The sequence below is a fragment of the Coloeus monedula genome, assembly GCF_965178545.1.
Source record: "Coloeus monedula genome assembly, chromosome: 1".
Classification (NCBI taxonomy): Eukaryota; Metazoa; Chordata; class Aves; order Passeriformes; family Corvidae; genus Coloeus; species Coloeus monedula.
In genome coordinates this window covers 108,916,651-108,940,836 of record NC_138781.1, presented here as the reverse complement: position 1 = coordinate 108,940,836, position 24,186 = coordinate 108,916,651, and the positions used below count along the sequence as shown (strand labels likewise).

The 24,186-nt window shown below is 41.5% G+C and overlaps 1 protein-coding gene across 1 annotated transcript in view; it reads right to left on the bottom strand.

Annotated features, from left to right (window-relative positions):
- EPB41L3 (erythrocyte membrane protein band 4.1 like 3) overlaps positions 1-19,987 on the bottom strand; it is a gene marked incomplete at its 3' end in the record, with an annotated part of 56,899 nt that extends 36,912 nt beyond the window's left edge. The window contains exons 1-2 of the mRNA XM_082281248.1: positions 19,919-19,987; positions 1,010-1,114 (exon numbers count right to left, since the gene is read on the bottom strand). Of these exons, the coding sequence (XP_082137374.1) occupies positions 1,010-1,114; positions 19,919-19,972 (159 nt within the window). The 5' untranslated portion in view covers positions 19,973-19,987. The remainder of the gene's footprint in view (positions 1-1,009; positions 1,115-19,918) is intronic.
- Positions 19,988-24,186: the final 4,199 nt, after the last annotated feature.

Genomic DNA, 24,186 nt, shown 5'->3' with positions numbered 1-24,186 from the left:
AGCATATGCTAAAGCATTATTTTGCACTGGCATGGACCAAGTATCTGCTTAAGGGATTTTCTGAATCAGAAACAAAGAAGTCTGTAAAGAAAAGGGAAAAAAGAAACAAAAAGACTGATTTTTTCATATCATATATATTTGAAAAAAAAGGAAGACTAGAAAACACAACTGTGGTTCCCACAAGACATAAATAGCTAAAAAAAGTAGTAATAGCTCCAGCTCCATCAGGGAAGACCTTTCAGGCCATGCAAAGCACAAAATACCTTCACCTGGTGAGCTCTGCTGAGCTATTGCGCATATTGCTAAGAAGTTTTGTACTGGTTTCTGTCAAAATATTTATCTTAAAATGCCAAAAATAACACAACATATTTTAAATTATCCTTTGATAGCCTCTCTTTCACCATACCATGTCCCAAACAATATATGTACATATCACCTGCACCTTAGATCACCTTTGACACTTGTAATACACAGCTTATTTCATACTGAAGCTGGGACACAGGACAGCAGAATATGATTCACTATTGCTACCAACTGCTTCTGAAGACTAATGTCTTTAGTCAAATCAACAATAATGCTATGATAAAGTCAAGGCTTAGAGCCTTCCCTTATCTTAGCAGTTAGCAGGAGCAGTCAATCATCTCCTGCCTATCTATGTTCCAACTACTATTATTAAGCCATATTTTAGTATTATATATTTTGCAGTGTATCTATGAGTGTAAATCTGACTTTCCTCTATGACAGTAAAGGAATAAATCATACTAGAAAGAGCACCAGCTCTATGACTGATATCCTTCATGTCATAAATAGCCAAAAGAGAGTGAACCCAGGGAAACACACAAGATGCTCTTGAGAAGTAGAGTCACAAAAAACAATAGCTCAAACTATGTCTATGGAATTTGGCAAGGAAGAGAAAACCAACTTCTGGATTGTTTGCAGCTGTCTGGGGAGTGTCTCAGGGAGTTCTGATGTTCACATGCCAAAGGCCACCTGCAGTTTTGTGGATTACCTTTTGGTTTTCTGCGTCTCTGTATGTTAGCCCAAAGTAGTCTTTTTCCAAAAGGTTCAGATGCTCACACACTTTGTCGAATAGCACTTGACCTCTGGAACGTTTCTGTGGGAAATGAACAGAAAACAAACAAAAAGATCCTTAAGTTTTCAAAATAAAGTAATATAAGCATTAAAATAACACCTTTTCTGTCAAACCAGAAACCTCAGAATGATTCAATTCAATGCATCCATCTTTCCAACCTATTGACCTGCAGCTTCATAAGAATCTGCTGAATGGGGCAAATCCTCTTTACCTAAAACCTCATCTTCTTGCAGAGTTAAAAATAAGTCATACATGTCATGTTACAACTTCCAATAAGAAAATCTCTTGTTTTTCAGAAACTACAACTTCAAGAGCATGATGAGGTCATACCTCTGCAAACCACAGCAATTCTTTGTGTGCAAGTAGCAACAAACAGCAATACAAAATATTCCTGGTCTTGGATTATCAGAGTTGTGACTGGGAGGGGCAATCCACTGGAGGAAAAACCACACATAGACATACTTTTTGCTTCTGTAAAAGTGTGGACTGATTCCAGGACCCATTTTTGTCTAATACACAGAAAAATGTGATTACGCCATCTACGGAAATCACAGAAAGAGCCTAGTATCTGACTGGGAATGCAGCTGGGTAGAAAAACAGCTTTCCAGTGTTCCATCTTCTTTACTGTCAGATGAGAAGACGTCTCACTGTCAACAGCCAGAGCCCTTAGCAGAAGCTTCGTAGTACGTATCATACTGGACAGTAAAAATTCAGGTCATCCTGGTTCTCAGCATTGTATGTGAAATTGAGAAAAAAATCTCCAAAAAAACAAACAGACAGAAACATTCCCTTTATAACCTACACATGCCTACTTTGATATGCCTTAACTATAATAAACCGTTCAAAATTATTTGGGCCATATTCATCACTGTGTTTCTTCACTGCCTGCTTCCCTAAGTGCAGCTCAGCTAAAGGAAAACATCTCCCTGCTTTATTCTGACCACACGCATACATAAATATTTTAGCTGATGTCAGCACAGCATTTTCTTTATCTTTAGCATACACATGACTAGAAGCAGACTGGAAATACACTACTTGCTTCAATGGCAATGCAGGCAGTTGACACAAGAGGAGAGAATGCTGCCTCCAAATTTACATGCCTCTGCTGACCGAGCTGTGCCCGGACTGTGCTGCCAGCCCAGCAGCTTTGGCTGGGAGAGGGCAGTTCACAATCCAAGCTGACACAGCTATGCCAACAAACCCATGGAGCCCAACACTGGCCTCAAACTATTTTAGAAGTCATAAGCAAGCCAAGAGAAAAAAAAAGAAAAAACTGAGGGTTGCTCCCTAACACCCAGTGGAAACATCACAAGAGATCATGGAAGGAGTTGTGCAGCATAATCTAATTTATGTTAAATTTGGTTTTTTTACTGGCATTCGAATGGTTTATTGGAAAGGACACTGGAAAACATCCTTTACATTTTTATCAATGGAGAAGCTGAAGTGTGGCCTAAAAAATGTTCTCCAGCCGAGGAAAAAAACCCAGGCCCAGAAGTGCATTACAAGTGTATTCCTGTAACTTCATTCACTGTGCCTTCCAGCATTATTTGAGCAAACAGCTCTAGGGCCTTGTTTGGCGTGTCACATGCTTTCCACCCTGTAAGTAGGAAGCATAAATATGCCCCAGCTCCTTTATAATGTCAAACAAGTGTTTAGTCAATTCTTCACGCTCCAAACTTTAAAGTAGGTAACAAGAGGTTGGTGGTTTTATGCTTGGTGTTCCCTGTAGAGGAAGAGGCAGATAAAAAAGATCTTAATACTAGTGTATGGAGAGGAACCAACTCAGAAACTACAAGCCAAAATAGTCGCATTTCTGCTATAAGCAAGCAATGCTGCATTTTGCCAAATTTCTTGCTCTTCTACTTGTTAACAAACTAAGTAGTTCTACTGAATGGAGAAAAACAAGCATAGAGGACACCAGCTTTGAAAAACTCTATGTCTGCACCAGTGCACCATTTGCATGCATTTGTGGCACTTCAGGGCTCTCTTAATTTTAAGAGTCACTTAAGGCCAACACAGGAGCTGTTTTATGTGGCCAATCCATGTAGCTACACAGATGTCTGTTTTGAGAAATAGCAGCTAGCAGCTGCAAGGTATGCTGTTTTAACAGGGAATTACAGGAAACAGTTGTGCAGGACTGTGCTGTAATAAAAACCAAATGCCCAGAAAACTCCCAATTCTCAGTCTTTCATGTTTGGCTACACACTGCAGGCAAGTGAGAGTATCTATGGCAATCTGGAACAACTTTCATGGCAATGTAGCCTCCTCTTCCTTCTCTATGAAGATTCCCAAGTTGTACTTAGTCATTTTCCACAAAATTCCTGCTGCATCAGGATATAGGAAAACCCTTGCTGGTGGTGCAAGAAGACATGAGAAATACGACATGTAACTGACAGCCCTTCCTGGCCAGGGTCTTCTCTTCATCATCACAAGGTAAGAACTGGTGATGGTTGAGGGGAAGCCTTACCAGGACCACTTCTCACAGAAACACCCATTAGTGTCCAAACAGACGAGTCTCACGTTGCAGCCTCACCACTGCCCCTGAATGCCTGTTGCCAGGTCAGAGATGACCTGGAGAAGGATTTAGAGGACTCTGGTCATCTGGGGAGCTGCAGCTGCCTGGCAATGGCGCTACCCCTGCTGTTTTCCTAATGCAAGGCCAAGAGAAATCCTCGTGCACCTGCATATAGGCAGCAGTGCCACTTTGTACCCATGTGGTGGGAGCAGGCACACTGTTTCTAGAGCATCATTGCACAGAAGCACAGTGAAGGGAAGCTACTGCATAAATTCATGGAAAATTAAGAGGTTCAGCTAGAAATATATAATTAATGCAATTGAACAGACCTCTTTTGCCCTTGTTAATTGTTTTTATTTTACTGCATGCCCAAATAACCATGCCATGAAAGGCAAGGATATCATTGCTTTGGCAGGGAGAGAATGGGAGGAGGAGAGAAAGGTCAACTTACAAATTCATACATCCCCCAATCCATCCTAAACCTTTGCTTTCCATTATTTTGGAGTGACAAGTCTAAGATGATGAAAGATTGACAGTCTGTTGGTTACTGGGGATCACAAGTTAATGGCAAAAATGACAGTCAATTCTCAGCAGTCCAAAAAATGTGGATTAAAAAAAAAATAATCTGAAAGGTAAATATGGCAAGATTATCCACTAGAAATATTCTTAGACATTTTTCAGGCACGAATGGGATGAAATAAAATGCGCAGATGTGAAAAAGACGCTTTGCTTAAGCTCTGGGAAATCAAGTAAACAGAAGGAATACAACACACAGATTAAACAGTATAAATGAACACAAAGGTCCGGGAGCAAAAACATCACATTTTTTCACAGCCTCATCCCTGCAGCTCTATAAAGGCCAGGGCTCTCTCTTGAAGCTGGAATGGGAATAAACAGCCTCCTGGTGAAGTTCCCGGTGAAAGGAGCCTGCAGCAGCAAACTTGGCAAGCCTGTGCCTGCCAGCAATTCTCACACACAAGGGAAGGGATAAGCAGCCTCTCTTCTCACCAGCTTCTCCTCAGTTTTGAAGCTGAGTTTCTCCCTCCTTGTGAGGCTGAAGGTCACAAAAGGCTCTCTTGTCCCCTAATTGGCTTCTCCACCATGCTCAAACCTTTCCACATCTTCTTCAGCCCATATCCCTCCATCACATCCCCATCGCCTTACAAGATCACCAGACCAAGATTGTGTGAACACAGAGTGAGGAGCTCAAAACTTAAAGTATTTCCACCTTAGTTTTGCCTGGATAACAAGATTATTATCAAGTCAATTATTCTCATTGGCAAACATTTGAGTACAATGTTTGGTATTAATGAGGAACAATAATAAGAAAGTTTTCCTTTATTATGATTAAACCCATAAGCTGTAAAGTACTTACAATAAGCAAACATTATTAAAGTGAAAAAAATGCAAGCCTTTGTTATCACTTCAGCCACAAAATATGTACTGTATGGTAATCATAGAACCACTGATTGGCTGAGGCTGGAGGGTACCTTTGGAGATTGCCTAGTCCATCATCCCTTCTCCAGACATACCACCTAAAGTGGATTGGTCAGGATCACGCTCATTTGGGTTTTGGATATCTCCACTCCACAGCCTGTGTAGGCCACCCTCATAGTAATTTTTTTTTGTTTTGTTTAAATGGAAATTCTTGTCTTTCACTTTTTGCCCCTTGTCTCTTGTTCTGCCAAATGTGTACCACTGAGCACATTCTGGCTCGGTCTTCTTTACTCCTCCCATCAGGTACACACTGCTAAGATCCCCCTGAGCCTTCTCTTCTCCAGGCTGGACAGTTCCAGCTCCAAGCCTTTCCTCAAAAAAGATATGCTCCAGGGCCTTCATCATATCTGTGGCCCTTTGCTGGACCCTGTCCAGTATGTTCATGTTTCCCTTGTACTGGGGACCCCAGGATCAGACTCAGTACTTCAAGACTGAGTAAAGGGGAAGGATCACCTCCCTCAACCTGCTGGTAACATTGCCCAGGATGGCACTGGCCTTCTGTGCTGCCAGGGAACATCACTGACTTTTGTTCACCTTTTTGCCCATCGGGACCCTTGAGCAATAAAACCCCTGTATCGCAGCAACCAAGCCACCAAACACATGTTATTGTACTGTGATAAGCAATGAGGGAAATTACATAGAAAATGAGCAACCAACAACTTAATACAAAGATGTGACACCAACCTCCTTGTCATACAGGTGTTAGTAAGACTCCAGAAAACTCCTTTGGGAGTCAGTAAAATACAAGGAAGAGATCAGGAAGATTTCAAATGTTATGTGCTGGATGGTGCTTCCCAGGCTGGAAGCCAGTTGTGCCAGAGGAAAATTTATCAGGATTCAGATCTGCCACCTCCAAGGGACACATTTTATTTCTGTGCAAGGCTGTAGGCTTGGCTGCCCCATGCCAGGAGGCACCACCTCTCCAAAAGGTCTTCAAGCTGCTGTGGCTCCTGGTTTGGCAAACCTGGCCTGTCCCTGAAACACAATAATTTGCAGTCTTCCTGCAGGTCATTTTGGCACCCAACCTGATAACGCAGCCTGAATGTCTTTTGATGCACCTCACCCTGAATGACCCACTTTTGCTTGTTGGGTAACCTCCAACCTACAGGACCAGCCATCTTTCCTAGCTCTATGCCAGCTACAGCCATCCATGATGAGGACCTGTCAGTACTCAGGCTTCTTTCAGACAGAATCCAACTCGCTGTCTGACAGATTTCTCCCTGGAGAGGCAATGCCACTCTGGGACTCGTAGCTCAACATAGCTGAGGAGCCTCTGTTCTCAGAGGGTTTCAAGACATTGGCCAGGCAATGCCACATCTGGCCTGGTCACACCTGTTCACTGCACCCTGCTCACATCAGGGGCCTCTCCAGTCCCTTTGAACAAGCACAGCCATGATAATGAAATCCCTGTGCGCCTCCCCAGGTGCTAAGGGGTTAAGTGTCTGATTACAGGGTAGAGTGTTAGTCTATTCTTAAGGCTCTAGTTTTGCTCACTAGCAGATTACATTCCTCTCACTGACAGGGAAAGAGGACAAGGAGCTGAAGAGCAGAAAACAGCCTTCTCTGCTTCCTAGAAATGAAAACTATTGCAGCCTCCAAAGTGATGCACTTTGGGGCAGTTCTACTTTGGCATTCGATGCTGCAGTCTCATGTGGGTGCAGAACGCTGAGCAAGGGCTGCCTGCAGCATGGAATCAATTACAAGAGATCACATTCAGACCAAATCTTGCAGTGCTAGGGAAAACACAAAGTGAGAACAGAGTTCCACAGCCAAACAGCTTTAACAGGATTCATTTTTGCCACCAATAACCATTGACTCCATCGCACAGTAACCGCAAGGTCAGGATAGCCTGATGAACTGAAACTTCACTTCTCTCTCGCATCAGTCAAGGAGCACCGCAAGACGAAAAAGTATCACAGCTGTGGACCTGGATTTTAAATGGGAGGAGTTTGCATGTAACTTTCTGCACAAATACATATGCAAACAACCTTGCTGCTTTCCTGGGAAAAGCTGCCAAGCTGCCAGTGAGCAATGTCACACTAGCGCTAGTCTGGCATCCAACTCCACACAATTACTGTAATAACTCTAATTAGGCAGGATCGCTGGAATAAGGACAAACAGATCACTATCATGAAATGCTGGTATGAATAATTGGACTCAAACTGATGTTGAGGTTATCTGCTTCACATTCCTAATTAGCATTTGCACTTTCCAATGGATCTCAACAATGCACTGTGTAAATGTGTGGGCTGGCTCTAGCCTTGCATGCTGTAATGTATTTTGGCATGTGGCTGTACTAACCTCTTCCTTTTCCCCTCCTCTTTCTGATGGGGAAGAATTAGCTAACTTTTTTTTTTTTTTTCATTTCCAATGTTTCAATGTTTTTTTTGACGAAAAATATTCCAATTGTGTCCAGACCACTGATTTTATTTCATTGACTGTTTCAATTTAAATTACTTTTTGCAATTTAATTTGGATGATACTTTCATTTTCTACTCCGCATAGGCTGCATGGTACTCTCCTCTGTACAAACACAAATAAAACACCTGCAAAAGTTAAAATGTATATGGCAACAAATAAGTAGCATATACAAGGGAAGTTTCTCCAGCCCCACATTGCAGCTTCTGCAATTATTCTTGCAACAAGTAAAAATGATTAACTGGTTGTCAGGAACACTTTGTACTCACCGCAGAGAGCACTCTCTTCACAAAATTCCCCAGCTGAGTCTCTGAGTCGCTGAATTCCAGCCTTCTGACAACACAATTTCTCATTCTTTCCTCATGAACTACCCCATTTACACAAAAAATATGCCAAATCCCAGAAAAAACCCCAATACTTCTGCAAATGCTCACTACTTGCAAGCTAAAGTGACCAAGCCTCCAAGATCCTTTTTGTACCGAGAACCCCATTTCCAGGGGGGGTGGATATTAACATCACATATATGTCATAGATCAATATGCATAGGCAAGTATATATATATAATTTAATGCACACAATATGTGCATACAAACATATGTGAATTTCTAAGTGGATGCTCATTGTGGTTCCAAATTATAGAGAAGCTTGTGGCCACATCATGTTGCTTCTCCATCTATAGAAAGTCCACCAGAGATTCTAAACTCACAGTCATTCTGGTAAGGGGCACATTTTTATCTGTGAATGAAATAATAATCAACATACTGTGACATTTCCCATGTTTTTCCCAAAAAGAGTTGTAGCTGTTCAAGATACAAAGAGCTGAACTGAGAAATTCTAGAAGCTGATCATTGCACTTTAGGCCAGAAAATTTCCAAACACAGAGAGCATGTTTTTTGAACAAGTCTTGATCGAAGCCAAAAGAAAGAAACAGCAATGGTTTTTTTCCAAGGAAGTTAAATAGAAAAAGTAATTCTGAAGAAGTTTAACTTCATTTCACTTCTACACATTGGTAATTTGCATTTTCAAAGGATTTACTTTTTCACTGTTTATACTTCTCCAGAGTTTCTCTCCACAGGGAAAAGAAGATGAAGCAGAAAGGTGAGAGAAGAGGGAAAACCCCCTGAATTTCTTCAAATCTCTAATTTCTCAACCGAAGTCCCCATCAGGAAGCTAAGTGAGGAGAATCCAGAAAGAAAAACAGGATAGAGAATGTCTCCTGGAGTCTTAACTGGCAGAAAATCATCAAGTGTTCCTCTGGTTTACTGAAGTAAACCTCACATGCGTAATGTGTAAGATAAAAACATCTGTGAGCATAACATGACAACCACTAGAATTGAGGCCTCCAAATCCCCTGACCCTGCTTCCTGAAAATGGCACTGGCAGTTCCAGAAGCATCAACAACAGTTAATGCATCTGCAAGTTCAGTGTGTTGAGAGTGATGTTCTAGGCATTCCACAAAACATTTTCAAGTCATTTCTGCTAGGGAACAAAACCTTTGCTGAAGTTAACAGTGCAACACTGAACACCAGAGGTAAGTTACACAGTGACAAAGCAAACAACAAACGCCCTACTCCCTTCTCTCACACAGGCCAACACAGAAAAGCTTAAAAATAAAAGAAATTCACTCATATTGTCCTTTTATTCCAAAAATTTAGTTTCTTACAGAAAAAATCTGCATATGCAAAGTATTATAAACCAATGGTTCGGGTTGGAAGGGACCTTAAGGATCTTCTACTGCCAACCCCACGGCCATGTGCAGGGACACCTTCCACTAGACCAAGTTGCTCAAGGTCCCTTCCAACCTGGCCTTGAACAATTCCAGGGATGAGGCATCCACAACTACTCAGGGAAATCAGTGTCTTCAGCATCCTCATAGTAAAGAATTTCCTCCTAACACCCAATCTAAACAGTTCCTCTTTTAGTTTAAACAGTTTCCCTTTGTCCTATCACTATCTGCCTGTGTAAAAAGTCTCTTTCCTTCTTTTCTGTAAGCCCCTTTTAACTATTGGAAGGCCACAGTGAAGTTTCTCTGGAAACTTTTCCAGGCTGAACAACCCCAACTCTCTCAGTCCTATCTTTACAGAAGAGGTGCTCCAGCCCTCTGAGAATCTTTGTCGCCCTCCCCTGGATGAGGAGGAGACATAAATGTTCAAAATAGAATCATTAATAATAAATGTTCATAAATGTATCCCTAGGATGGACAGAATGCTCTCATCCAGTGTGTAAGCAGTTCGCCAGCATGCGTAGGAGATATTGAACAAGACATTTCTGCCAGCCTTTCAGGATGCAAAAGGAAAAAAGACACACTCAAACAAAAGAAAACTTTCAAAGCAAAATACATTCATTTTTTGGTTCTCAAAAGTTTTCCATACTTCAGTGGTAAACCGTATTTGGAAATGTCCCAAGTCAAAATTCTAGATACTATCTACTGAATAAAATATTTATCCAGAAGTGGGGAGAACTAAGAATTAGGCAATTTCAGAAAGATTTTGCTGTATAAAAGCTATATTAAAAAGACTTTTTTTTCCATTATGAAGCTACAGAAATGCTTTTCCTGAAAGCTGCATATCAATATAAACTCTCCAACTGTTCTATTCCTTTATTAACTTTTTAATGTATGAACCTTCACAGAATGTCCCAGTAGGTGACTAATACAGACTAATAGTTTGAAATAAAACCTGCAGTAATATTTTGCATATCTATCTCTGCTTTTTAACTTAGAACACTATCTTATACTGCTCTGCACATATAAATGGATGCCACATAAGGAAACTTAGAGTAGATGAGAAGGTATTTTAACACACAGTGATGATGATGATGACTGATAGCTTTCTTTTTTTCCCCCATTACAGTAGTACTATAATTCATTCTCTTATTGATATTTATTGTAATATACCATATTGAAATGTATTACCATTTCTGAAAATAACCTTTTCTGTCAAGCACTAACCAAGCATTTAGATAAACAGATAAATACGCAACACTCCCGTGCTACACACCTGCAGAAAATGTCAATAACATTGTATAATATGACATAGATTTTATCAGGGGCAACCTTCTTTAAAGCTATTTGACCTTTCAATCCTTAACAGCCAGCACTAATCTAAAGAACCCAGAGGACTGCTAAATCCAGTAAGAAGATTGGTGACCTAGTCCCGATTCTGGCATCAAACCAAATTAGGGTTTGTGCCTTCTACAACAGCAGCAGAGATCACACCAGCACTGGCACCACACAAGCTCTAAGTGTACTGATGGGTGCTCTGCACAGTTTGCTTCCTTGGGAAAATAGTGAGCGCTCTGCTCACGGGAATGCAACCGTGCTGAGGGCACTTGAGAAAAAATAAACACTCTGGAGCATGTTTTTATATGTGGAAGTGTGAGAGCCATGTCTGCACGTGCACAATGGCTACAGAAATACCTGTCAAATGTGATGATTATCAAATGCATCCCAAGTGCATCAGCAGAATGCATGCTGTATAAACTGAGGTCTGCTAACTACTGTCCAATAAATGAATCCAAAACCAGTGGACACAATTTCTCAATTGGAAGTTCTGTTCCCAGCACATTCATTAGCTTCACACGTTTGCTAAATCGTGACATAAAATAATAAACCGTATTCCATTTCTGAAGGCTTTTCAACAGAGAAAGTAACCCCCCCTCACTCGGCTTCCTTGAGAGCACAGATTGTTTGGGCTTGGATTTTAGCTAGATGTGCAGCTGATCCATTGGCTTAATGCCTCCTGATTGCCCTACCACCTCCTGCAAGACACTCTGCAGTAACTCAGGCAGGTCTCCTGGGATTCAGCACAGCAGCTGAAGCTTTCCAGTGGCGGCTATAAATATTTTCTTTATTCTACCTATACTTGGACAAACTCAGCAAACATTCATCTCTCCTCATCTCACATGCTAACTAACTGTGCACAAGCCTAGTACCAACACAGCAAGGGGAACCAATCACTACCTGTAATATAAATAGTCCCTGGCACACATCAACAAAAAACAACCATAAACATTTTGTTTATTTTCAGCTGAAAAAAGCTCTACTGTCAACATAGTCCGATTTACAGAGTAATCTTGCCATATGAATTTAAAAGCCACAGAGCTCTCTCTGACCTACATTGCCAGCCTGGAGTGAAAAAAAATAACATACACTGCACAGAGAGATGCTCTTGAGGCAGGAGAGGGAGCAGGATGATCAGGCTTTTAGATTTGGGGTACCTTAGATGGTATTACACCATCAATACTGGGGTTTTCAAGAAAACTAACGTAGCCTGTTCTCAAGCTACGTCCAAGCTTTATCCACTTCAGATCAAAAGCATTTCTGCCAGAGTGAGATAAATCATGAGAGACAGACCTTGCTGCCTATCAACACTTTGCTTTGCAAGCAGATATTTCACCACCCAGTCCTTTCTATGATATTTTGTTCACTGTATCAACAGACAAGGATAAGAAAACATAAAAGCAGCCCAGCGCTGCATGGGGCTCAGCTGGAAAAAAAAAAAAAAATCACCCATATGAGGCACCTAAGGTTTTATATGGCAAGCTAACATATTTAGAGGATGATAATAAAGTGAAGATTTACTTAGTTTGGGTCTGGAAATGGCAAGTCAGTGTTAACATAGGGACAGCACCTATAAATTGGAGCAACTAGCAACAGAGTTGATGATGAATTTAAGACAGCTTGGTTGGGTGTGGAACAAGTAGCAGGCACTACAGAAACAGAGCAGGAGACATGACAAAATACAAGGAGGCTTGGCAGGAGTGTGACTGGGCAGTGACATGAAAATCAGCAACTTCTGTGTTGGCTGGGCATGGGGTAGAGGGGGGAAATGTACAGCTTGTCCAGAAACAGCAGAAGGCTTTAAAATCTGAGTTTCCATTTGGAAAAGGGAAAAGGCAAAGCCTTTCATCTACTCTTTGTGATTTATATACCAGCAGTCCTTAAAAAATACATGCAGAGGTTGGGTGCTGCCTGCACTAGGCACTCCAGTAAGAAGCTGGAAGCTCTCTGGGGCAAAGACCACCACAAGCAATGAGCCTGGAGAAGACAAACATGAAGGGTCTGACACAGTCTCATCCTGGTGAAGCCATCAGCAAGAATGGTGACAAGGACAGGACTCCTGGAGCCAAAAGACCTCTATCTGTCTGGGGCAAAAGGCAGGTAGAAGATCATCCTCTCCTGGGCTCTTGCAAACAGATTAACCACCAATGAACCATGCAGTACCTCAGTTTGAGTGTGCATGACCAAACCCAGTTTTTTAAAAACTTTGCCAGATGGAGAACAAGCTCCTGTTGCCTGGCTTGTGTCCAACTGGTGCTCCAAGGGGAGGGAACTGGAGGCAATATTTCAGTAGGAAGTTTTCAGCTAACCATTTATTCCCAAAATTATGTAGTTTCAGAACAGCTGAAAGTATTTTTCAATGTAGGTGGACTCCTCACAATAGTTTTCAATGTTATGGCTGGCACCCCCAAGGTAACAAAATTATTATTTTTGTCTGATAAACTCAACATTTCACTGCACAGACCATTTTCAGAAACTATTAACAAAAGGCAACAGATAAAGAGGACTAGATGTAGAAAATATAGATATGGAGAGAAAGTCTACAAATTTTTATTTTTAGTTTCCTTTTGTGTGTGTGTGTGTGTGTGTGTGTGTTTTAAGTTTCTGTCATTTGATTGTGACCATGTCCTGTGCTGTGCCAGGTGTAATTGAAGGCCCAACCTGCTGTTCACTCGGTACAACATCTAAAGGAGTGACTTCGTTTTAATTCTTGGTTCCTTGTTCAGTCTCTAAAATACTTGCATATTAACTGGAGAAAATATCTGTCTAATCATTTAGGTGTCTCCCTACCGAGGTTGTAAGAGACCTTCTCCCTGAATACCACACAGCCCAGAAGCTCCCAGCCACAAGAAGCTGTGGGGGACCTGAGCCTCCCCTGGTAAGGCAGAAATGCTCCAGCCCTGCTCCCTCAGCCTTGTGGCATTTCCAAAAGGCTTAGCTCAACCTGACTTGTTTCAATTTAGATTTCTTTAGCTTCAGTGAAATAAGAATAATAATCATCATCACTAAAAGGGAGCCCAAACATTTTTATTTTTGTTTCAATTACCAAACTGAAGAAAAAAACCTCTTTCTCTGCTCAGCCTCACAGTTGATTATTATGTGCTGGATTAACATTGGTGCTGATTTCCAGATCATTGTGCTGCTTGAATTGGCAAGTATTTTAACTCATAGAAAGAGGCCTATGGTATTAGAAAAAAGCAAGTCAGAAGAACTGTATATTAACTTTATTCAGCTGAAACATATTCAGACAATACTCAGACTCCTACTGACATGTGTCAGGTAACATAGATCTTAAGTGAATCCCCTGGCTAATCCAAGTCAGCCCTAATTAGAGGGTCTGGGACAGAAAACATGCTGTGTAACAGCAATGATGCCTCTCAACCGAGTCACTTTTACTGAAACATATCCTGGGGAAGGAACAAAACCCAAAACAAAGGTCTTCATATTAAATTAAGTGAAATGTAAGCAGTGAATAGGTCAAAAGGAAAAGACTTATTAAAAAAAGTCCCTCTTGCATTCAGTAATCAGTTTCACATGTAAAGCCATTTGCAAGAGACTGTGTGGAATTCATTAAACAATTAAAATGTGCAGGGGGTAACAGAAACTCTATCCTCCAGAATGCAGAATGCATCTTATTACAGAGGTTTCCTTCCTGACCTTAAGATCTATCTCAAAACGGATGAGAAATTTTATGTTATTAAACTCCCTGTGCAAAAACAGCTTGCAGGTCCACACATGGAAACTCCCAGGGAAGAGTCAGCTTGGACGCAGTGTGGGGAGGGGGACCACGGGGCCATGCATTCCCCCACCATCATACAGAAACACAGGAGGATCTTTCCTCCAGATGGAGTCTTGCAGGTCAGGAAAAGCAGCACAGGCAGCTACCACTCTCTTTCATTTCTAGCAGAGGTGGCAGTGCAGAAATAATTCCGCTTGTTCTCATTTCTTCTTCAAGCCTGTCCTAAGACAATCTTCAATGACTTATTTTTTAAGGAAGCATCCTCATATTCTCATGCTTTAACAGAAAAATGAGAAATTCATGCAAAATGCAATACTTCAACTATTAGAGAACCCGTTTATTTCATGTCCATTTTGTCTTCAAAAAGGAGTATTAGCCCATACTTGTTTAGGGCAGAAAGGGACCAGTTCACTCCAGCCTGCTTCCATCCATGTTACAAATTCTGGTTTCAAACGTATGAAAAGAAAACTTCTTGCTATTTCAACTCAAGCATGCTACTCTGATGTCACCCGAGGATGCAGGGAAACCCATTGAGAAAGTGGGTCTCCCCACTTTCCTTCCTTTCTCCCTTCCTTCCTTCCTTTGGGAGGAAGTCATTTGTAATGAGGTTCATTTCCAAAGGTGAAGCAGTGACTACAGCACAGGACGCCCAACCACTGCCCAGGTCCCAGTGGCAGCACGACTGAGAAAACTGGGGTTACAAAACATCCTTACACAGTGTGTTTTAACCAGTCCCTTTCCACCTCAGCTGACCCCCACTCACCCAGAAGTGGGGTTAACAGTAATACTTTGTGAGATGTTGTTTCTCCATGTGCTGCGCAGCTTATCTGGGTCCTACCTCAACTTGCTCTGTTTGATGTAGGGCTGCAGAGATGCCACAGACAGGCTGCCATGGAAACATTTGTTTTCATTAACTAGTGGCCTGTATGATAAGAAAGTCTGAGTGGTACAGGAATGATAAAAGAGTATAAATTACCAATGGGCTCAGACAGCCGAGCCTTTCAAAGTGAAATCTAATTATTTTACCATTTATTTAGACAGATTATGTTATAGCTTTCTGACCTCATGTTGTGAGTAACAGCATGTATATGTTTAGAGAGCAGAAACAAAGACAAATTCCAACTTGTTTTAGGAAGACAGTTTAAATTAGGCTATGTGTAATGGACAGCATGACAGCTTGCTCCACTTGCATCTTTTAATTAAAATGCAGAGCTCTAGATAACAGAAAATTGAGATGGAGTAGAGATGGACAAGAGGGGAAATAAATCCTAGAAAAAACATAATTGTACTATAGCATTTGAAAACTCCTACTTAAAGCTGAAGAAACCCAGAAATAAGTTATTTTTGCTTGTTTTCTCGAATCTTAGGAAAAACTTGAACTAATGTGCTCATTGTCTTTTTTAATGTTATCTGAAATTAATTTTCAGTCTTGCATCTTGCTTTCTCTTTGGTTCTCCAAACCAACAAATGCAAAGCATAGGTCTAGCTTACTTAAAAGAGAAATCTTCAGCTACCGCTTTGGAGTGCAGTTTTGGCCACAGCCCTGGCCTTGGACACTTTGACAATCAACATCTCTGAGCCTAATGCTGACTGGGAAAGCACAATGGACAACCCAAGGAGAGCCACTGCCAGCAGGGGCAGACATCTAGGTGGAAACCACTTCCTTGCATCCCTCTGAACAGACTGCATCCACTCCGGTGATCCCTCAGAAGCCTCCAGATTCTTCATGACCTGGGAGAAACATGCAGCTGCCCTGAGGCTGTTTTTCTTGGCAGAATACTGGGGACAATGTCAGTGTACAAATACCTCTTCTCCAAAAGCCAACAGCTTTCCCTGGAGACGGGAAGATCCATTAGGAAAGGAAACTCCCCCTCTGAAATAAGGCTGCCACTACCATCTGCAGGCTTCTGGTCAAGAGCAGCATTGGGGGTACAGATGGTAACACTGGTGGTTTATGGTTTTGGAGGAGGATGAATGAACAGGTTGGGTTACCTACTTAGCCTGGCTTTGGCTTGTAATGTCTTACTGCATGAAAGACTTTCTGGGTCAGACAGATAGAGCACACAGGCAGTAACACTGCAGGGCCTCCAGGGAAAGCTTTTACCTGGAATTTGCTTAAGATCCTTTCACTGAATGGAGACTACATTAGATGACCCACTGTTAACCTCAGCTTTGAAGTTAGCTCCACTACATTTTCCCTCATACATCTCGTACAACATGAAAAAGTCCCAGTGTCACAAATGCAAAGCACTGAACATGAGACTGAAAGATATAGCAGAAGACAGTGAAGATGCTCAGCATTAAATATGGAGTACGAAAGAGTGGCTTCTGAAACAAAGGATAGCAAGGGCATAAATGGATTAACCAAACTTGCCTCAGAAGTGTCTCAATCTGTGAGTATGTGCCACGTCGCCTGCCAGGTCATTAACGGGATGAACACATAATTGATAAGCTGCAGGTTGTGCTCTACTGGAGAGCAATAAGCTCCTTTAAATTACATTAATATTTAACATATATTAAAAGCATTTGTCATTTGCAAAGCACTTTATAGAGTAACTGATGGATTCTATAATGATCCCCAACTCCCAGACTAGGGAATGAAATTCTGGAGAGATAAATACCTGGCCTGCATCCAAATCAAGATTAACGGACAGAGCTATTGCTCTAGCTCAAATTAGGTTTCTAAGTTTCTGGTCCTTCTAGATTACATTGCTTTGTAGCCTTCAGTAGGTAGAAGCATGATACACATGGACCTGAAAGACAGGAGCTGACAACACAGGATGACATTTCTGACTCACATGTAACAACTGTCACATCCCACGCTGGGTCACTGTCCACTCTGAAAGATGCAGTTATGTGGGTTGAACACAAGGAATGGAAATATTAAATATTTGATTGCCATGTTGTCTGTCCCTCTCCCTTTTCTTTTAAAGAATTAATACTGGGGAATTTACTGGCCTCCATAATATGCTAGGTGCCTCAGTATACTTTCTATTACATATATATATATAAAAGAACTGAGATTAGCTCACTTGTTTACAGCATAGTGTTAACAAGGCCAAGGTAGTGGGTTCAATCCCTGTATTGGCCATTCACTTAAGAGTTGGACTTAATGGTCGTTGTGGGTCCCTTCCAACTCAGAATATTCTGTGATTCTGTGAAAATGAAATTTTCTGTGAAAATGTTCTGAATGACTTTGTGTGCTGCTGACAGAGAAGAATGAATATATATATTTGTGTACATATATATGTATGTATGTATCTATATTTTCCCCCATTTAAATTGATATAGTGAGTTCACTTGAATGTGATCCTTAAAATATGATAGCATTCTTCTGAAATGTGATAGATTGTTTCTCATGCTGCAGCACTCGGTTTCTGTGAAACCAACACAGAACTTTGTTATTCCCCAAAAATTTCTGTAGAACTTCACCTTCAGCCCCCTACATGATTTCCTGAGATGTCTCCTGACACAGACCCTCATTTTCCCTGCCCTTGTAACTCCCTTTGTGCATACTTTTTACTCCTTGGGAGAAAAAGCACAGTGAAAGTCGCATCATTTCTCTTGGCTGGACTCAGCACCCTTTTGCTGTAGCTAAACTTTACACACAAGGAAGTGGACTCCCTTGGGATCTACCAAGAGTTCCCATGGGCTGGAGTGGGCTGTGCCAGAGAGGTACCTGCAGCTGTATCATCAATACATACAAAAACACTGATACAACCACCTAGGAAGGATGCAAAGTCTGAATCACACCGTTTAAAGTATGTAAATTTATGCATCACTCCAGCTGCACTTCTTCCCTGAAATATTTGTTCCTCCTAACCAACTTTGTTTCAATGCACCCCACGGTCTGCTCATCATCATAGCCTTACAGCTTTTTCATTTGAAAATTCACTCTTTTAGGAGCTCTATTCTCATCAATATTACATTCTGCCTGGGAAGCCTGATCATCTTAGAAGCAGATAAAATGATTACTGATGACAGTCAATACAACTTGAAAATATTTCAGCAATGTAAATAGAAAAAATGCACACAAAACTTATATTGGACATTATTCAAGAGCTATTCAGAACTTGCAAAGCATAGAAATCTGACAAGCAATAAAACATGATGGCTTCCATATGCCAGCATTTTGACACTTCAGAAGAACTCAAGTTTAGTGAAAGAGTGAAACTTCCTATAAAAAGTATTATTCACAGCATTTATTTGCATAAGTGGACATCTAACATAACAATTCTCCCTTTCTGCTCCATCTTAGATTCTGATAAAGCTCAGCCTGCTAGACAAGATTTCCATAGAAATCTTATTTGGTAAGATTCACTTGATTATATTCCAAAAAGTGACTCACGTTTTACAAGCAAGCGTCAAAAGCTGAAATGAGTTGACTCTTTCCATCACAGCCAGTATGAGTCATTCCTCCAGCTTTAATGGCTCCCACACTATCCCTGAGTGACCAAACTGAGACTACAGGTCAAGAAATGACCATTTAATAGTCACAAAGGATGTGTCCAGAGAGACAGTGCTAGACTGAAGGAAACAACATGGGACTTAACCAGTGAAATTATAAGATACTCAACAACATGGACTGCTAAGTTGCTGTAAGAGTAGTAAAATACCAGCTTCTGTTCCCAGTTCACTCCTGGCATGGCAAAATTTGACCCAAACTGTAATGCCAGGGTTGAATAAAAATCAATATGGCTTTTGCTCACCTGCCACTCTCCAAAGCACTTAAAATGAGAGCAGCTGAAGGACAAATGGGCTGAATGCTATGTGATTGTAAAGATGCCATGATTTGGCTCCCAGTCAGGTACTCCTTTTCTCCATCCTCTCTCCTTCTCCATGCTCCTGCAGATTTCCCTTTCAAGCCTGAAGACTATTTAAGCTCTGCATTTATACTCCCCTGTTCTCCCCAGGTGGCTTTTCTTCTCCATGGCAACCCACAGTCACCCAAAGGATGGCTGGCCTAGTCAGGCCCTCCAACACACATCCTTCCTCTGCAGCCACTGCTTGGCCAGGCTCAGCCTTGTCTTGTGTGCGTGACTTTCTGACCTTTTCTTACAGAAAAATCACAGCATCTTTCTACCAGTAACATTCAGACACAGTTATGATTCACAGACATCATGGAAAAGCACACAAAACTCTCCATTCTCACTGCTATTTGTGCCTGACATTTCCCCCGCTTACCCAGGGTGTCTCTCATGCCCGCACTAATCTCACAAGTCAGAATTACTGTATGGACAATGACTCAATGGAAGTCTCAACTCAGTAAAATACCAAGGAAATGAAAAACCCAGTGGGATCAAAATCCTTCTTTGTTTATGGGCTTTGTTGTCTATACTTTGTTTTCTGATGTGGCATATGTCAACAGAAAATTAATCCAGAGTCTCTGGTTGTTTCAGGGAGTGCTCAGAATCCCTCACCTAGCTAAAATCTGTGCACCATCTTCGAAAGCCTCCAGAGAAAACAATGAAACTATCTCTGTGCTTGGCAGTGGTGAAATATCAGGCCATTCATCCTTTTCCTTACATTAGAAATACAATTTTCACCATTTACCTCCTGAAAGGATGAAAAAAAGGATGAAAAAAAGCCTTTTACCTCTACTTCACACGCATATTCCGATCCATCCAGGAGCGTCACTTTGCATTGCATATTTTTTGGTTTCTTGGCGATCTTTAAAGGAGACTTGGAAAGTTTGCTAGATGAAGATTTTTGAGAGAGCTTGTCGTCCTCTAGCTGCTGATATTCCAGCTGTTTTGCACTAGCAGCAGCAAACTCCTCTTCTTTCTCTGTGGCCTATAAAGAGAAAGAAAGATACTTTTTGAAGTAAGATAAACCAATCATGCCCTGCAGTTCACTGTGCTTGCAGCACCCAAGCATTTAAGTGAGCCTTTTTTGCGGCTTGGACAAGAAAATCCCTGATGCAGGACAGAGTCTTTACTGAAAAGATTTCCCATATTTCTCCCAGCCCTGCCTTCTCCCTCTCCCTCCAAAATGTACAGAATACCCAAGAAGGAGGGGCATTCATGAAAATATTTTAAGACCTTTACTTTTTCCATAGGTACGAAATCCCACTTGGACTTCCTGATTTTTTTTTTTTTTTTTTTGTGTTTTGGAAATTCTGAGTAATCAGTAAACATTGTTGATGAACAGATACTCCTATGATTTCTTGAGATTACTTTGAAATCCCGTACCTGTTAAATCATACAATGTTACCATGGTGTCATACGGAATAGAAAAACACCATCAGGTTTGCACTAATTTTGCTGTCAGTGAGGCAACAGCCCCTGAATGAGGTCACGGATCCCCCGTGAACAGTGTGAATTCATAAGGGGATGCTGACGTGCCTGGGAGAGGAAGACTCCCCAACAACCCAAACAAAGGGTTAAGAAAACAGGACAGAAGTGAGGGGCCAAACAACTTCAATGTGCAGCTGGCTGCCTAAATGGACAGTAAGTACAGGTTGAGAGGATGAATTTTGCTCTCTGCTGATGCCCAGTAAGCCCCTCAAGATGGAGAGAAGTAGGCAGGTATGGCAGGGAAGAGGGGCAAGAAGTAACAACCATGGCTGCTTTTACTTGGGTTTATCTGAGGGTCAGGCCATTTGAAGTTACTGTGATGCAGCACAGCCCACAGTCCTCTCCACAGCACTAGATGAAAGCCAGAACAGTTCTACAGCATTTCACCCTTCCTAGCAACAGCACTGTGCTGCAGTCATTACCCTTCTCATCAGTTAGATCCCTGACAGACTCCAAACAAAACCTCAACAGGAGTGCAGTAATACCTCAGCTAAAGCTTAAATGAAATAAAAACATCTTTCTGTTATCTCACTACAAGGCAAAAAAAACCCAACCTGCTCTGGCTCTGAATTATTTCAGTGTAATAAGCAACAAGCATTAGTGGAAAAATATTGTAAATTAATCCTTCAAGTCTGTTTCCATTTATTGTATATAATAAACCTTTGTGAAAATGAAGCAAATCCATCCAAAGGCTTTAAGCTGCTTTGAGACCAGAACAATGTTGCATCATGTAACCTGAAACAACAGTGTACTAAATCACGGGGTACTGTCCCTGAGTGATTTCATAAAAACAAGCTTTAAGTTTCCCCTCTGCCTTCCAGTGAATGGGGGGAAGGACAATTTGGAGTTGGCTGTGATACCTACAGTGTCAGCTTCCACCAAGGCCCCAGCAAATTACTAAGAGGTGAGGCAAGACCCCACAGTCCTCCTTTCCCTGCAAGGAGGGCACAGCAATGGCCTCCTGGGCTTCCCTGGATGGGGAAACTGGAAGAAAGTGGGGCTTAAAAGGTAAAAAAACAAGGGCTGTTTTCAAAATCTATTGCATCTTCCAGGCCATGAGTGCTCTTCCTCAGGAGCAGCCCAGCGCCAGCCGTCTCTTCCCCTACCTAGCTCCAGCACAAAAAGAATTTCTCCTTCCAGCAGCTGGACACCAGCTCTGTGCCTGAATGTCAAGGTCCTTGCATACCTTGAAAACTGACAGGAGATGAAGGCACAGTGTATGTAAGTGGATCAGCTGTTCGCTGAGCATTTAACACTCACAGCAGCTGTGATGAGGAGGGACAGCCCCCCTGGGCTCACAGCAAGGCTGGAGGCCAGCTACCCTTCTACCACACCTGCAGCCAGCTGGCAAGTGGTCCAGCCTCGTGCAATGAGAAATAAACAAAACTGAAGATGCCTCCTGCCTGGGCCTCTGTGCAGAGCTGCACTGCTGCTGGTGGGCAGAGGGGCTCTGATGATTTCTATATGTTTTGTCAAAAGAAATCTGCCAGGAAAGGTGCATGTGCACATACGTGGGTAAAAAAACGGGGAAAAAATGCACTGCCTTACCCAGCGGCTCATTACATTTCTCATGTGAGAGTGAGCACTGTGCTTCAACAAAAAACAACCAACAAAATACCCCAGCATGGAACTAATCTCTTTCAAGAAAACAGAAAAGCTGCTTGAGAAAAAAATCCACAAAGACACCCATCATCCATTTAAACCTTAGAACCATACTCAGCCTACAAGCAATTTCTGTGAATCTCAATGGACTAGTCATTATTTTCCTTCATAAAGACACTCAGTATCTTAAGACTACAGCAGAGGTTTGCTTATTTATAAACATTAAAAAATATTACTGAGGTTATTTTGTTTGTTAAGGTTCCCATCTATATTAAGATCAGGGGAATGTGTCTAGGTTAAAATCATACAAAAGGTTTTCCTCTCATTTGTCTGGCAAACAAAGCCTGCCAAGAACCATTAGAGAAGATTCCTCCAAACTATGCTGATACGTTCAGGCATTGAGGTACTTTCAGACTGTATTAAGTCTCTCCTTCCTAAAGAAACTTGACATCCTGGAATCTAGGTAAAAACAAATGGCCAGTGAAAGACCCATGTACAGAGTGAATTATTTTGTTCTCTGCTAGCATAGCTTCATTTTCTCCTAAATTCTTCTCCAAGATATTTCTGCACTGTATTTTTTGTAGTTTCTGTACTCTCTTTTTGCTCTATTTTCTAAGTGCCGTGAACTAAATTCTAATGCAGCAGAAGTTGCTTCAGGGTTTGCGTTTTTTGAGCATAATCTCTCTCATGTATGACAGAGTACATTCAAGCCTTTCTGAAGCTGGGCCCCCTCTCAAAGGAAGCCTCTGGAGTAATAGGATTCAGCAATAATGATCTTGGATACTTTTCAGCTTCTCACTGAAGTGATACAAAGTGATATAGCCACATTTGTAAAACACATTAATCCCATCTACTTATGGTAGTTTCTCAGAAACATTGGTGCCCAACCTTGTGTGATGCCTCCTTCTCTTTTTCAAAGAGACAGGAAGGCAGGCAGAAAGCAAGGCTGCCTTATTACACCTGAAAGGAAGGACTCATTTCTACAATACCTGTTAATCTCAATGTGAACAAGTTCTTCACCTACATTAGAATGTTGGGGGGTTTTATGTGTATAGGATGACAAAGAAAAGTCACTGTCATGGATTGGTAACTTAAATCTTCCTTCCCAAGGTTCTCTCATATGAGCAAGAGCAAAAATCAACTTCCTCACTGCAATTACAGGCAGCAAGAGAGAGAATGAGCTCCTTCAGTTTTTGGCTTTTTAATGACACCGTTGCAAACAGCTTTGTCTCTTAGTGCCGCATTTAATGTTCCTTTCCTGAGCTACAGACACTTAAGCCACTCTGAAATACGCTGGGCCTATCCGTGCAGCTGGATTTGGCAGTCTGCTTACAGCACGGACGTTTGGATTCAGCCTGGTAATCTCGGCAGGAAGGTGTCACGGATCCCTTTCACTAACCCAGTTCTTCTATCCTGCCTTCCACAGAAACCAGCTCACCGGTGATCTCTGGGAAAGAAAAGGATCACGCAGCACATGAGAGCACCTCACACCTCTAAACACATGTGGACAGGCTTGGTGTCTAAACTGGGGGTTTTTGTGTGTGTGTGGTTATTTTGGGGTTGGGTTTCTTTTGTGGTTTGGGGTTTTTTTTTGTTGCTGTTTATTTGTTTTATTTTTTCACATGAAAAGAAACTTGAAGTGGAAAGATTACTGAAGATGTCTGGAAAATCTCTATAAAAACTAATACTTATGCCTAAAACTGATGTAATTACCCTTTTAATTAATGACCAGTTTATTCAACACCTTTTCTCTTTTGGACAAGCAGCCTTGCTTCTTTTCCCCAAACTAATTACAGGAAATTTCTGATCTATTTGAGAGATCAGAATTGTTTCACCAGTACTTCCTACTCCAACCAGGTAAAACAACAGGAGCCCGCTTCAAACAGCCAGAATTTATTAAATGATGGAGGAGAGGAGGAGCTAGACTGGCTTATTCCACTCTCCAAAGGTAAATGTGATCAGATG